Source organism: Drosophila eugracilis, unplaced genomic scaffold (genome assembly GCF_018153835.1).
Source record: "Drosophila eugracilis isolate 14026-0451.02 unplaced genomic scaffold, ASM1815383v1 contig_2161, whole genome shotgun sequence".
NCBI classification, from domain to species: domain Eukaryota; kingdom Metazoa; phylum Arthropoda; class Insecta; order Diptera; family Drosophilidae; genus Drosophila; species Drosophila eugracilis.
The window spans coordinates 186,317-200,322 of NW_024573046.1; the positions used below are offsets into that span (position 1 = coordinate 186,317).

The 14,006-nt window shown below is 41.4% G+C and overlaps 3 protein-coding genes across 4 annotated transcripts; 1 reads left to right on the plus strand and 2 right to left on the minus strand.

Annotated features, from left to right (window-relative positions):
• Positions 1-280: 280 nt before the first annotated feature.
• LOC108103236 (serine hydroxymethyltransferase) lies at positions 281-4,331 on the plus strand. Its single transcript, XM_017208636.2, has 4 exons — positions 281-367; positions 446-658; positions 2,711-2,910; positions 2,973-4,331. The coding sequence occupies exons 1-4, from the start codon at positions 329-331 to the stop codon at positions 4,177-4,179; spliced, it is 1,659 nt and encodes a 552-aa protein (XP_017064125.1). The 5' UTR covers positions 281-328; the 3' UTR covers positions 4,180-4,331.
• A 259-nt stretch (positions 4,332-4,590) lies between these two features.
• LOC108103237 (modifier of mdg4) lies at positions 4,591-9,843 on the minus strand. Of its 2 annotated transcripts, none has more exons than XM_017208637.2 (5): positions 9,181-9,843; positions 8,249-8,885; positions 7,945-8,181; positions 7,729-7,878; positions 4,591-5,144 (listed from the first exon to the last, which is right to left on the minus strand). In XM_017208637.2, the coding sequence occupies exons 1-5, from the start codon at positions 9,448-9,450 to the stop codon at positions 4,795-4,797; spliced, it is 1,644 nt and encodes a 547-aa protein (XP_017064126.1). In that variant the 5' UTR covers positions 9,451-9,843; the 3' UTR covers positions 4,591-4,794. The 2 variants fall into 2 exon arrangements, with proteins under 2 accessions (XP_017064126.1, XP_017064127.1); XM_017208638.2 differs by lacking the exon at positions 4,591-5,144 and adding an exon at positions 5,858-7,261 and having other exon boundaries at positions 9,181-9,826.
• A 136-nt stretch (positions 9,844-9,979) lies between these two features.
• Positions 9,980-12,285, minus strand: LOC108103239 (putative fatty acyl-CoA reductase CG5065). The gene is made up of 8 exons (XM_017208639.2): positions 12,008-12,285; positions 11,641-11,926; positions 11,346-11,582; positions 11,178-11,287; positions 10,742-11,118; positions 10,544-10,614; positions 10,351-10,476; positions 9,980-10,279 (listed from the first exon to the last, which is right to left on the minus strand). The coding sequence occupies exons 1-8, from the start codon at positions 12,060-12,062 to the stop codon at positions 10,057-10,059; spliced, it is 1,485 nt and encodes a 494-aa protein (XP_017064128.1). The 5' UTR covers positions 12,063-12,285; the 3' UTR covers positions 9,980-10,056.
• Positions 12,286-14,006: the final 1,721 nt, after the last annotated feature.

The following is a 14,006-nucleotide window of genomic DNA, read 5'->3' on the forward strand; positions in this document are numbered from 1 at the left end:
CTATTAGTAAAGGTATTTGCTCTACAAGTGCAGTTTTGGAAAAATATTTTAAATAACATTTTAAAAAAGAGTTGATTTCGTTTGCGTTGCCAGACTGCCTCGAAAGCTTCTCATTTCCGCGATTGGGCCACTCTAACAGCTGATATAACTAACTAAACTTTGTTTATATTGTTACGCGTGTTTTTCAATTTAATAAATTGGAATTTGGGATGCTGACCAAGAGATAACGAGCAGTGGAGCTCTTCGACGGCCTTATCACCGCGGTCACAGGTTAGGGGTTATCGCTAACGCTTATCACGTACGCCTGATCTCTCGACGACGGCGAAGCATGTTTTTTTTCCGGCAGTTCAGATTCGAACGCAGCCGTGTGAGTTTTACAAAAAAAGCGGAGAGATCCTAAAAAAAATATATAAAATATCTTAAACAATTTCTTTCGGTTTTACAGAGTTATATAGACATGCAGCAGGCGCGCTCTACACTGCCACAAAAGCTTCGGTTTTGCTTTAGTCGGGACCTGAACACCAAAGTCACCAACCGGGTTAACTTCGCCGCGCAAAAGCTGAGCGGAGCTTTAACTTGCGTCGCCGCCAAAAACCAGACATCGGCATTATTCCCGACGATCAGACGATATTCGGACAGCAAGCAGAGCACTTTAAAGGTAAGTTACTGCCCTCCCCCAGAAACCCAAGACCTAATTTTCTAATCAATTGAGCAATTAACCTGGTACTATCTGGATATAGTACTCCTCTAAGTGATCAGTGTTAATATATAGTGAGTGATTCGGTTATATATAGGAGTTTGTTTACCCGGTTTATTGCCATGTGCTTTGGTTTTTTCGTTCTTGTCTGATAAACCATGTGTTTTCTTCTCAATTTGCTACCCTTACGTGGAGTGTTTTAGTTATGGGAGGAAGGTTTTTTTGGAAGGTGCATCTTGCATCCCTTGAAAATAATTATCGGTATTTATAAGGAAAATAATAAGATTATTTCAAGGGATTTTAAAAGGTCTTCAAGATAAACAGACGAACATGGCAATATTAGCTGGGTTAGTGGTCCTATTCAGGATCAGGATACATACTCATACGTAGATATGTATATTATTTATAAAGTCGCAAACTCTTGTTACCTATGTTAAATGCCTTTTCTCTTGATAACTCCATAAATATTTATTCATTTATTCAACCTTAAGACAGGGTATTTAATACTCAACTTTGCCAAGAGAACATCTTTTTGATTAATGTTTCAGCCTCAGCCTTAAACTCGTTTAGGCCTACTCAAATTGCCTGGCTTTTTGGCCCTATCAAAAAGTGTTGTTCTTTAGTCTCACTTGGCACTTGTTTATAGAATAATATTGATATCAGAAAACACAAAAAACAAAAAAAAAAAATAAACTGGCAATGGCCAGTAAATCGAATTTCCTCTGCCAATGGAATTCTACTTACATATGTATATACAAATGTGGGCAGATATAGATAAAGATAATGGCAAATATTTAGCATTTCACACATGTTTCGTGGCCAGAAATTAGCAATCAATTTAAGGGGAAATACCAGTTTCCAGTTTCGCATAAAGGCAAATGTTTTGTGTAAGCAATTTTCATTTTTATGGTGGAAAAAAAAGTGCGAGGCTTTCCGCCTCTTATTGAGATTGTGAAAAGGTCTATAAAGATTTTAGGTCTAGAGAACTTGGAAAACTTTGGGAAATTAATATTTCTATTAAGAAACTTATAGAAGGTTATATAAAATATGATCTTAACTTATGTGTTTTGCGGTTTTGTTAACCAAGTTTATTAGTTGCTAAGAAAAGATGGTTTTGTGTGGTCAAAAATGATAGAAATTTACATAACTGAGAACTGCCGGAGACCAGTTTTCAACTTTTTAAGGGTGGAAAATTTGTATTGCTAATTTATATTAGTACTATAACTAGCAAAAAGTGATAAGTTTTATTTTTTAAATAAAATTTTGTCTAAAGAACTTAAACGTGTCTGGGAATTGGCATTCCTTAAGTGTTTCCATTTATAATTTCTACTTACCTCTGTATTTTCCTGATCTAAGTATATATTTCGACTTTATGTTCCCGATCTTTCCAATGTGCGTCATTTGAGGAGAGAGGGCTTGTTGGGGGGTCTCCTTATCACCTAGTGATTTGAACTTGTGACCCAGACGAAAGTCAATCTAGAAGGTACATTGCCATGAAGAGCGATAGGCGGAACGCAAATAGATTCCCTCCCAGCCATGGGGGGTCGTATTTTCTAAGCCTGGCAAAGTGATGAACCAAAAGTTATGGTTATTATTGGTTATATTATAGAATTTCGTATTTGGCCAATCTAATCGAGAATTAGAGAGAGGGGACCAGCCTCTCAAGTGGTTGCCATGGTGTATCTTGGGCTAATCTCCGCTTGGCGATAGCTTCGTCCGCCCGCTGCTTATCAACAGAACTTTTCCAATGCTATTTGTCTGAACCCATTGAACCTATAAATATATGTGTATAAATATTTGTGATTTTTCGCAATTCCCGATGGAACATAAATAAATATTTTTGTTGTTTCAAAACGAAATGAAAACATTATTGATGGATGTGAATAGCTGACCTGGCAGGGATCGGTTTTTCATAGCTCACACAAATCCAACGATCGTGCTAGCGAACGCATCGTCTTGCAATTCAGTCGATCAACAATATATATACTATATATATTCCTCAATCCTAAACAGAACATGGCCGATCAGAAGATGCTGCAGACCACGCTGGAGGAGGGCGATCCAGAGTTGGCCGAACTGATTAAGAAGGAGAAGGAGCGCCAGCGGGAAGGTCTCGAGATGATTGCCAGTGAGAACTTCACCTCGGTGGCGGTGCTGGAGAGTCTGAGCTCCTGTCTGACCAACAAGTACTCCGAGGGATATCCCGGCAAGAGGTGAGTGAAAAGGAAACTATATAAGGATCCCATATCTAATCCTTGGTTGTCTCCTCTGGCAGGTACTACGGTGGCAACGAGTTCATTGACTGCATCGAGCTTCTTGCCCAGAAACGAGGACGCGAACTCTTCAACCTGGATGAGGACAAGTGGGGCGTCAATGTCCAGCCCTATTCCGGATCTCCGGCCAATCTGGCTGTCTACACGGGCGTCTGCCGTCCCCATGACCGGATCATGGGTCTGGATCTGCCCGATGGTGGTCATTTAACCCATGGTTTCTTCACGCCCACCAAGAAAATCTCGGCCACATCGATTTTCTTCGAGAGCATGCCGTACAAAGTGAACCCGGAGACGGGAATCATTGACTACGATAAGTTGGCCGAGGCAGCCAAGACATTCCGGCCGCAGATCATCATTGCCGGCATCTCGTGCTATTCCCGACTGCTGGACTATGCCCGATTCCGTCAGATCTGCGATGATGTGGGTGCCTATTTGATGGCCGATATGGCTCATGTTGCTGGTATTGTGGCCGCCGGATTGATTCCATCGCCATTTGAATACGCCGACATTGTGACCACCACCACCCATAAAACCCTTCGAGGTCCTCGAGCCGGTGTGATCTTCTTCCGCAAGGGAGTACGTAGCACTAAGGCTAATGGTGATAAGGTCCTGTATGATCTGGAGGAGCGCATCAACCAGGCTGTGTTCCCATCCCTTCAGGGTGGTCCACACAACAATGCCGTTGGAGGAATTGCCACGGCTTTCAGGCAGGCCAAGACCCCGGAGTTCAAGGCCTACCAGACGCAGGTCCTCAAGAACGCCAAGGTCCTGTGTGATGGCCTCATTTCGAGGGGTTATCAGGTGGCCACCGGGGGCACTGACGTCCATTTGGTCCTGGTCGATGTACGCAAGGCGGGATTGACCGGCGCCAAGGCGGAATACATTCTCGAGGAGGTGGGCATTGCCTGCAACAAGAACACTGTGCCTGGGGATAAGTCTGCAATGAATCCCTCGGGTATCCGTTTGGGTACTCCTGCCTTGACCACTCGCGGTCTCGCCGATAAGGACATCGAACAGGTGGTGGCCTTCATTGATGCAGCACTTAAGGTGGGTGCCCAGGCAGCCAAACTAACCAGCAGTCCCAAGTTGGCTGACTACCATAAGACGCTGGCCGAGAATGCGGAAATCAAGGTTCAGGTGGAGGAGATCCGCAAGAACGTGGCTCAGTTCAGCAGGAAGTTCCCGCTGCCCGGCTTGCAGACCCTGTAGGTCTGGACCCTATTCATTCGTCAAAACATCTCTCGTTATATTCTCTTTTTTTTACTCCTTTTTTATGGAAAGTTTTAAGTAGATTTTCCACGCAATGCAAGTGGAAATCGTAGAGTTAAGTCATTAAACGCATTTTAATCATTTATCATAAATATCCAGTTTTATTTGGGATGGAATTTCGAGTATGTACAAGGACCAGTGGCTGGATTTAGCAAAAGAAATTAACATGATTTTGTGTTTTTAAAATAATTTAAAAATTGATTCTGTTTTGACAAAAAAATCTGGCGAAGGGCTTTCAAAAAACTTTATTTCTTTTGTTTTTTTCAGCAAGAAAAAGATAAAAATTGGAAAAATAGAAAATAAAATCTGCTAGCTACGGGTTTTCCTTCTTAAAAACTAAGCTTTCTTTGCTAGCCATAACATTTTGATGTAACGTTTGTTTAAATTTGCTTTCCAAGAGTTAATATTTTTAATTTAAGAACCAGCTTTTAGAAAAAATTTCAATTTGCATGCCACATTAAGAAAATATATATATATATATATGATATATAATACGATCTAGTTGTACGTATACTCTCCCCTCTTTACTAAGTCTAATTAATGGCATACCTAGATTTATTGATCGGTGTACTCGACCTTTGAGAATCCCTTGGTCGAGCAGCCCATTTCGCGATGGAAACGGGAATTGTGGGTGGACAGGGACCATTTGGTTTTGAAGCTTTTCATGCAGATGAAGCACTCGAACTCCTTGCCCTGGATCTCCGAGTGTAGGCAGGCAATGTGTCGCCTCAAGGCATTCACCGACTTCAGATGTCTGCTGCAAAAACTGCAGCTCAATGGAGCCAGGCCAGGGTCCTGAACGTTTTCGTCATCACTTCCCTGGGCCACTGGTGCAGTACGTCGCGGGGCTTCTGGGGCTTCCGATACAGTGTTAGGTTTAGTTTTTTGTTCCCGTTTACTGGCAGCTAAAAGAAAGAATAGTTTTTAGTCAGAGAACTTCACCAAAAACCCTTTTTTTTTGAAAAGAAAACCCCGAAAATAAGTTAAAACTTGAATGGTTTACATGCATTCTTTTATTTTTTCCTCCCTTTCTCTCTCTCTCTCTCTTTCTCGTTCTCTGTAGCTGTCTCTTTCTTTTTTCTGTTTCTAGCAAAACGAATTAATAAACTTGGATTAAGTTAGATCCACTTCGTTGATGTGTATATAAATCAAACTACGTACACATTGCTTAGACTTAAGGTTTTCCTTTTTCTTTTTGGGTGGCATTGGAATCTCCGATAATTATCGCTATAGTCCAGGTAAGAACTAATGTGATCCGCCCAATGAACGAACTGATCAGTCAATAATATCACCTAAACCAACCATAATCCCATTATTTCGTTGATAAAATGTACTTCTGAGATCTCATTCAGGGATCTCAAAATGGGCGAAAAATAGTTGCGGGTGGGTGAGCTTCCTAGAGGATTACGATGGTCGAAGTGATACATCAAAACTGGATTCAGTCCAAACATTACGGCATTATGGATTTATAACATTAACTATATGGTGTATACATAGATCAATATGCGGATCGATAAGTAATACGTATGAGTTCTTTCATTTAACTAGATTATCTTTAGTATGTATCCGTGTGTTTGCGTGTGTTTTGAGTTTATCCTGGAGAGGGTTTTCTACAGGGTTTCCTTTCATTTTCTTTATCTTTATTTTTTGTTTTTTTTTTTTGTAAAATACTTTCAACTAATCCTAGCGTAGACACTATGACTTCCGTTTTTCACTTGGCTCGTGTGGGCTAATCCAACTAAGTTTTATACCAAAAAAAACTAAACTATGTCGATTGCATTTTTTGTATGTGTGTGTGTGTGTGTGTAAACAGGGGGGAGGGGGTGGTGAGGTATCTTAAACTAAACTATAACTAATTTAGCTAATTTACAATAATTTGCCAACGCTCTCTAATGCTGAACACAGATGGTCAAAAAAGCGCGCTGGGTAATTGGGTTTTCGTATCCTGTTTTAAATTTGTACACAAGGGGTTTTCCTTCTTTCTTTTTGCTTTTCTTTTTTCTTTTGTGTTTTTTTTTTTTTTTGTGAGCAAAGTACAAAGAACTTTCCGGGGAATTCAATTGGTTAAAAAGACTTTCTTCTGGCGCTGCCACAGAAATCTTTAGATTGGGTTTCTAATGGGGTCATAAAAGTACTTTGTTAAGCCGCCTAGCTCTATATACAAAACTAAAAGAGAGCTTGAATAAAGTGAACAGTAAAGGTGAATTCCTCGCCTATATAGTATCACTCTATCTGAACTCTAAAGATAACCGTAAGTGTATGGTTTTATATACAAAATGATTGGTTAAATGGATTGGAAGGGCGAAGGCGGGGTAGGGCTTGTACTTTGCCATTTCTATGAATATAATAAAAAAAAATATATCTAAAGCAAATAATGGACTAAATACAAGTGGTACATGCACGTATTACGAGGACACATGACATCATGGCTTGGTCAACGACGGGATTACCAGCTCCACTCTCCGACTGACTGATTGCACTTAATAGCTATTCCGTAGATTTATATAATCGAACTATATATATATGGGGAGCTAAACATCGAGGGCTATTTGAGTGCCCAAACATACGCTAAGTTCATACTTATTTCTGCTTTGCATTTGAGTTGACAATTTTGGCTAGTTTTTTTTTTTTTTGTTTTTCTTATTGGGAGCTTTGATGGGGAAATGAAGGTTTGTTGGTTGGTTGACTGGCTGGTTGGTTGGTTGGTTGGCTTCTCGCTAAGCTGGACGTAATTAACTATATCTCTCTCCCTTATCGATAAATCCCAATCTCGATCCGGCAGCACGCAGGCGGCCCAGGCTAATGAACACGCATCAGTTCTCCGTCTTGATGGCCACCTTCTGTTCATGGGAGATGCGTATGTGCTCACGCAGACTGTATTTGTTCTTGAAATTCTTATTGCACAGATCGCATTTGCGGGGCGGTTGTGGTGTATGTTGGGTGCGAATATGTCTCCAAAGATTAACCGTGGTTATAACCATTTTGCAAAACTGACATTCTGTCCACTTATTATTGGGCGAATCTAAAAATATACAGAAAATACGTACAATCAATATAACAGTCTCTACCACCGGATCGATCGATCGATTGTTTTTGCTTTGCTATCCAATTTTTTTTTTTTTGGTAGATCACACCATTTCTCTTTATTTTTTTTGGAGACATATTCGACAACCACAACAACTAATTGATAAATAAAATAAAACATTCAATTAAACGAATCCATAATTAACTACAAAAGGGCAGTATACAAAATTATAAAGCAGTTTGATTCCAATGCTTAGCCACAACCACTTGAAGCCACTTTAGCATAACTTAAAATACAATGAAATTAAATTGACTAAACTATAAACTTAGAAAATACAAATAGGTATATCTTTAGAAATCATAAATTACACATTCCTTTACAAAAACTTAAATTATAATTCAAATCTTTCTATTTACATGCTTACTTTTCTGCTTAAACATAAATCTATGACTTTCGAAACTCACCGTTTGTCCCACTGGCCTTGTTGTCCGATTTGACCGGCGTCACAGACACCGTAGTCGAGGGACCACTCGTCGCACCGCCGCCACCCGCATCATCCATTACTTGGCCGGAATTCGCACCTGCCGCCCCGCTGGCATTCCCCAGCAATCGGGCTAAAATCAAGTGATAATGTCAGTAACTATAATCTCGTTTCTAAGATTTCCACCTTAGATACTCACTCATCTCAATGGCAATTTCGGCGTTGTCCGCATCCGCCTGGTATTTCTCCTCCATTTCGGACTCTGTGAGTATTTCGTACTCGGAGGAGTATTGAGCCACATTCTGGTTCGCTGCAGTGGTTGCATCCTGAGACGTTTGCGGCGTGGCACCATCCGACAGGCGATCATCCACCTCACCTACAATGTAATCGGGTATATCCATCTTGACGGCGCCGCGCAGGAAAGTCATATCGGAAGCTGGACGAGGAAAGTCAAAGTAGATTTTTAAAAATACATTCTTAGCAAGAATTCCCTCAAGACATACTTTTCACTATGGTCTGTTCATCCTTGACGGCATAGTCAACGGTTTCGGTGGTGTAGATGTTGTCATCATCGTCCGAGAAGGTGATCTTTCGCTTTTTACTCGCCGGCAGGGCAACCGCATTGGTTATGGTCAAGTGTTGCGCCTGCACCGGCGTCGTTTGTTGCTGCTGGGACTGCTGCTGTTGTTGTTGCTGCTGCTGCGGCTGTTGTTGCGGGGGCGGTGCAGATTGCACTTGAATGTGCTGGATCTGGGTGGTTTGTACATGGTGATGCTGCTGTTGCTGCTGCTGGACTTGGAGCTGCTGCTGTGCGGCTGCTGCTGCAGCTGCAACTACCTGTGATTGCACTTGATTGGCGGTGGTTGCCTGCAGCAACGTGGCCGTGGGTATATCGATGGTTTGCGTAGCAGACTGCGCCTGGGCCACACTAGCCACCTGCTGCTGCTGCTGTTGCTGGTGCTGCTCGTTGACCGCGCGTATGGTGCTTGGTATGGTCTTGATCAGCTTGTGTTCGCTAATCAGCGGTGCCACTGGTAGCTGCGGCTTCTCCTTCTCCTCCGCGGTGAGTCCTTGGACGGCCAGCAACTCGGCGGTCTGCAGGAACGACTGGAGAGCCTCCTGCTGCACATTGACTTCACCCTAAAAATGATAGAAAATTAGTTGGTGGATTCAAGTTTGAGACATAGGAATTAAGCTAGACAAATAGGAGCACTAAGAAACTGGGAAATTCACTTTATGTACATAATGATAGTAACTTAATAGAAGAACCGTAATGCAAGGAGTTTTATATGAACTTGGTAGGTTGTTTTAACTTCTATGATAAATTTCTTGTTCTCCCTTTAAGAATTCCATGAAGATTCCCTGAACATTGGCTTATATCATTGCGATCGGTGGAATCTTGCCCTTGAAAGGACTACACAGTGGGCCAACCAACCTGGTACATAAACTCGATAATCGAGTTGAGATCTTCGAACTTGATGAACTTAAAAATAATGACTGGATGCGGATGGGGGTTCTCTTTGAAGATCTCCTTGAAGTACGATGAGCAGGAGGAGAGTACCACTTTGTGGGCCTTGATCCTTCTGCCATCCACACAAAGGCTGACGTCCACGAAGTCATCGTTCAGCCGGTGGTTGTCCAGGGAGAAGGTGAGGTGGCGCAGGTAGTTGTTCCACCGCAGCGAATATTGCTGGGTGGTGGCCATCGCGGCGTCCTCTTTACGTCCGCCTCCTATCCCACTACCCCGCGCTCTTCTTCTTTCCAGTCCAATCCAATTAGCTGTAGTTCCCGGGAAGGGGGAAGCCTACTGCCTTGGAAGCGCCCCACCAAATAAAAAAATTCGCGAATATGGAACTCCTCCGGTTCTTTTTTTGCCTTCCAATGATACGCCGAGATACGGGTTCCTTCCAGCGGTTCCCGATCGCTTTGCCTTATTCCGTTCGCGTTATTTCTGTTTGCCCGCTTTTACGGCGTTTGTTTACGGCGTTCCTTGCACACACGAACACGGATTTTTTATATTCTATGCCAAACAAAAATATTATACGCCTCCATTTTGTTTTTTGCCAATTTCAGTGCAACCCTGCGTGGGCTGCCACTGCATTGAGATGCCACTCGATCCGCCAGGTGGCGTGCTTGAAATGTTGCCAGACTGACAAAAGAGTAAGCGGGAAATTCAAAACTGTGAATGTAACTAACCACAACTATATTTGGTTAATAAAACATAATTAAACCAATGCCAATGCGATATATATATTTTCTTCAACTCGAGCAAAATCTTGCAATTACAATGGAACTATACAATGGTACTTTGCTACCAAAGACTAACTAAAAACCTGAATATCAGACGCAGCAGGAAGCTGTAGACGATGCCCCGGCACAAAAAGTCCAGAACATAGAAAATTTTAACCCGGAAACGGGCAGCCCTGCTACTCTCCGGACTTTCCTTTAAAAGGAACTCCTTGGCTCCGCGAATTCCATGCTGGAAAAACTCCGTATAGTTGATATTTGCATGCTGCATAAAGCCAAAGGTCGAACTAAAAGGTATGGGAAAGTTAATTTGGTTTAAGAATTTAATTTTTTTTGTTTTAATTTTTGCTAGACTCACACTTCATCGGCCGGAACTATATCGTGCAATGCCCGGAAATTGTTATTCTGAAAATGCCACTCAGTCATGGCAAACACTTGCAAGGCACTGAAGGCGGCGAAAATCCGGCGTTGCAGCTTCATAAGGCTGGAAAATAATTAAAGGAAATTACATACACATATATATATATATTTAACCTCCCGTTCTAACTTACAAAGGCTTTTCATTGTAGAGACGGAGCAAAATGTCCACTACGACTGCCATCAAAAGATGCATAGTGCAGAACTGGAAATATATTAAGATTAAATTGGTGCTGTAAAAGATTCTATGCCATATATCAATGATCAATGCATAACTCTCATAGCTTCTACAATCAACAGGGATACCCAGTATAGACCCCAAACAAACTCACCCGTACGAAGTGAAGAACCGGACAGGTGGTCATTCCTCCGCCGGGTAGCCAAAGTGTCTTCTCAAAAGGATTCTTTCTTATAAATGTCTTTCCAATTTCGATCACCTCGCCCATGGTAATCGGTGATATATTTGCCGTGGCACAGTTAACCACATACAATTCACTATCCTTAGCCCTCGTTTGGGATTCCCCCATGAACTTGTAGACCGAGGTGATTAGGGTACGAGCCACAATATCAGCAGGAACAAAATCGGCAACAATATTCGGATCACAATTTTGGGAGCGAAGAATTCCCACGCCGCAGGCCACCAAAAGACCAGTGGGGCCATTAAAGTTATCCGCCCAGCCGGGCATAGGTTCCTCAATAGTAGAGACCACTGTAACAAGTACATATATAGACCACTAGTTTTATATTAAAGATAGTAAATAATCTTACCAATAGATGGCCTGAAGATAAGTATGGGTAGCTTATCCCTATAATCATTAACCACCTGCTCGGCTAAGCTTTTGGTAAATGTATACGTATTCGGCTGGAAGTTACCGTATCTGGAATAAAGTTAATGATAATGATAATCCATTGACTCTACTAAACCCATAAACCCACTTGAGATTGAAGATGTTTAAGATCTCCTCGTCATAGGTCTCGGCCAATTTTATGGTGGTTCGCCAATCTGCTAGCGGAGGATAGACTCGCTCCTCTACTTCCAGAACTCCTGGATTCGAGTACGTGGTGGATACATGAACAAAGGCCTTGAGCTGGCGCCATTCCAAGGCCAGCTTGACCAGTTCGTGGGTTCCGCGTGTATTCAAGAGTATGGCCGTTCTCAGGGCATCATCAAAACTAAAAATTAAAGAAATATTATTAGATAAATATAAGATAAATTGATGGATTAGCCTACCGCACACTGGCTGCCGAGTGATAGACAATGTTGACATTACGTAGCCGTAGAAGATCGTCTTTACTAATACCCAAACCCAGCTGCTCCACATCCCCAGCTATGGCTACCAACTTGGATCGGGCATTGGGCTGTTCTCTTCGCAGGCGTTCATATAGCCTCGTCTCCCACTGCTGTTGCAGACGCTCCTCAATGGTGTGGCCCTTCTTGGGCCGCATCAGCACGTAAATCCGACCTAGATTTGGGCAGGAGCGCAATAGCTTCTCGATCAGGGCCTTGCCCACGAAGCCTGTACAAAATATATATTTACAAATTTTAAATACGTGTATAGATAATATAACCCACGATCTTGAATCGGTATGATACCCACCTGAAGCGCCTGTAACAAATATTTCCTGATCCTTAAAAGCTTCCGGTATGGTCATGGTGATTTAGTTTTTTTTTTTTTCTGGCACCCACGATCGTATATGCCACTCCGGAGGTATCGCTGTTCCAAGAGGTTCTGTGCGAAGTACGGCGTACTCATGGCGGGATATTCAAATTTGGCCAATCACGCCGTTGACCTTTGGCTAAAAGGGATCACATTGCTGAATATTCAGCTAGGCTTACTTTGTAAGCGCGTGGCACGATACCCTGTAGCTAAGTATTTCCGGAACTTTTTCGGTAGCCAAGATTACAAATTTTTTAGATAATATTGTTGTAGGCCATGGATTCTATTTATACTATTATATTTTTAATGTGTATTATTAGCATTATTAATCTTTCATAAAAAAAAAATCAATTCAAAATTGTATCATAATATCTTAACATACCTCTAAGTGAACAAAAAATATATTAAAATTTGCGTACTTCCAGATAATACAATCCCAAAAAGAAGGTACTGCTGATTCGAATATCATTGATTAGTATTAAACACTAACTATATTTAAACGCTCAAGGTGCTACGAAATCCGCTGCAGAAACTAAAAAAAAAAACAAAAGAGAACAGCTAGAAAGAGGACAAGAAGAAGAACGAGATCAACAAAAACGGAACCGTTGAACCCGAAGAATCAAAGGAGAAAGCACAATAAGATAACTTTTACCGTAGCACCCGAGCGCCAAATCAAGCAGAGCCCATAGCTACACGGGAAAAAATTATTTCGTATGCTCTAAAATTATATTATCTAAATAGATTCGATAAATTTCCTACTTCTACTTCTACTTATTCCCATTATTTTCAGTGCACATGCACTTGTATCAGTGAGAAAAATATAGAGAGATGGGTGCCCCTTTTTCTTTTGCTCCATGAATGGAAAATGGCTGGGAAAAACCGGATAAATGGCGATTGGAGCCACTTCTTTTGGCCAAACTGGCTAATAAAACTATGCCAGCGATTTGTGTTAGCGTGTTTACCTTATTATCTTTGGTTTTATTTGGATCTTGGTATTTAAAACGGAACTTTAATCGCATTATTAGCATGCGTGCCTGCGTGCGAGAGAGCCAACTTCACAGCTTCAGATCAACGACCTCTTGCCCTCTCCCTTTCCCAAGCCGTTGCAACGGCATTTGACAAATACATATACCAAATAGTTCGCTTGTAGTTGTTTCATTTCTTTTTTTCAGTTGCATTTTCACATTTTAATTAACATTTTCAGGCGTAAACTTATCATTCGATACGCATGCAATTAGAAAAGTGTACAAATTAAAAAAAAAATACATATGCTTGTATGCTTGAATGTGTGTGAATATCGCACGCGAAACTGCAGCCAAGTGTAAGTGTATGTATGTGTATGGGTGATTTTGCCGGCCGGCAAATAAGTGGCAGAAAGAGACAGAGAAGGCGAGGAGAGCAGCAAAGAGCAAGAGAAAGAGAGCGAGGAAGGGGAAAGAGAAGACAGTTTTGATTTTCCTTTTTGTTTTCATATTTTTGTTTCACTTTGTTTATAATTACATCATAATTAAAAAATAATACATAAGGTTGCTGACGAATTGTACAAAACGCTAGTGTGTTGTTTGTGTTTTGCAATGTGTGTGTGTGTCTTTTTACGCTTTGGGGAATATCTTCTTCTTCATCTTGATGTCCTTGTCATGCCGCGATTGTGTGTTTGAGTGTGGGTGTGCGTGTGTTGGTTGGTGTTTTGTGTGTGTGTGGTGTGGTATGTGGAATGGCAGAATATGCTTTTTCGCTCATTTTCATTTTTGTTTTTTTTGTAGTTTGTTGTTATATTAAAGGTTTACAAATAAAAAAAAAAACAATACATAGTATATCATATCATATCTCAAGTGGAATAAATTAATTAAATTAATACGCTGGAACCACACAACACGCTCCCAAAACGATGATGATAATGATGATGGTGTGCAGGTGGTTCCGCTCTTTTCATCTTGTA

What these genes read in the sequence shown, in the direction of transcription:
- LOC108103236 (XM_017208636.2), top strand. Translation starts at nt 329, where the DNA reads ATGTTTTTTTTCCGGCAGTTCAGATTCGAACGCAGCCGT. An exon ending in GCAAGCAGAGCACTTTAAAG is followed by an intron (nt 659 to 2,710) that starts GTAAGTTACTGC and finishes AATCCTAAACAG; the next exon opens with AACATGGCCGATCAGAAGAT. An exon ending in GAGGGATATCCCGGCAAGAG is followed by an intron (nt 2,911 to 2,972) that starts GTGAGTGAAAAG and finishes CTCCTCTGGCAG; the next exon opens with GTACTACGGTGGCAACGAGT.
- LOC108103237 (XM_017208637.2), bottom strand. Translation starts at nt 9,450, where the DNA reads ATGGCCACCACCCAGCAATATTCGCTGCGGTGGAACAACTACCTGCGC. An exon ending in TTATCGAGTTTATGTACCAG is followed by an intron (nt 8,886 to 9,180) that starts GTTGGTTGGCCC and finishes TATCATTTTTAG; the next exon opens with GGTGAAGTCAATGTGCAGCA. An exon ending in TGAACAGACCATAGTGAAAA is followed by an intron (nt 8,182 to 8,248) that starts GTATGTCTTGAG and finishes TTCCTCGTCCAG; the next exon opens with CTTCCGATATGACTTTCCTG.
- LOC108103239 (XM_017208639.2), bottom strand. Translation starts at nt 12,062, where the DNA reads ATGACCATACCGGAAGCTTTTAAGGATCAGGAAATATTTGTTACAGGC. An exon ending in ATTTGTTACAGGCGCTTCAG is followed by an intron (nt 11,927 to 12,007) that starts GTGGGTATCATA and finishes TATTTTGTACAG; the next exon opens with GCTTCGTGGGCAAGGCCCTG. An exon ending in ATAGTTCCGGCCGATGAAGT is followed by an intron (nt 10,280 to 10,350) that starts GTGAGTCTAGCA and finishes CATACCTTTTAG; the next exon opens with TTCGACCTTTGGCTTTATGC.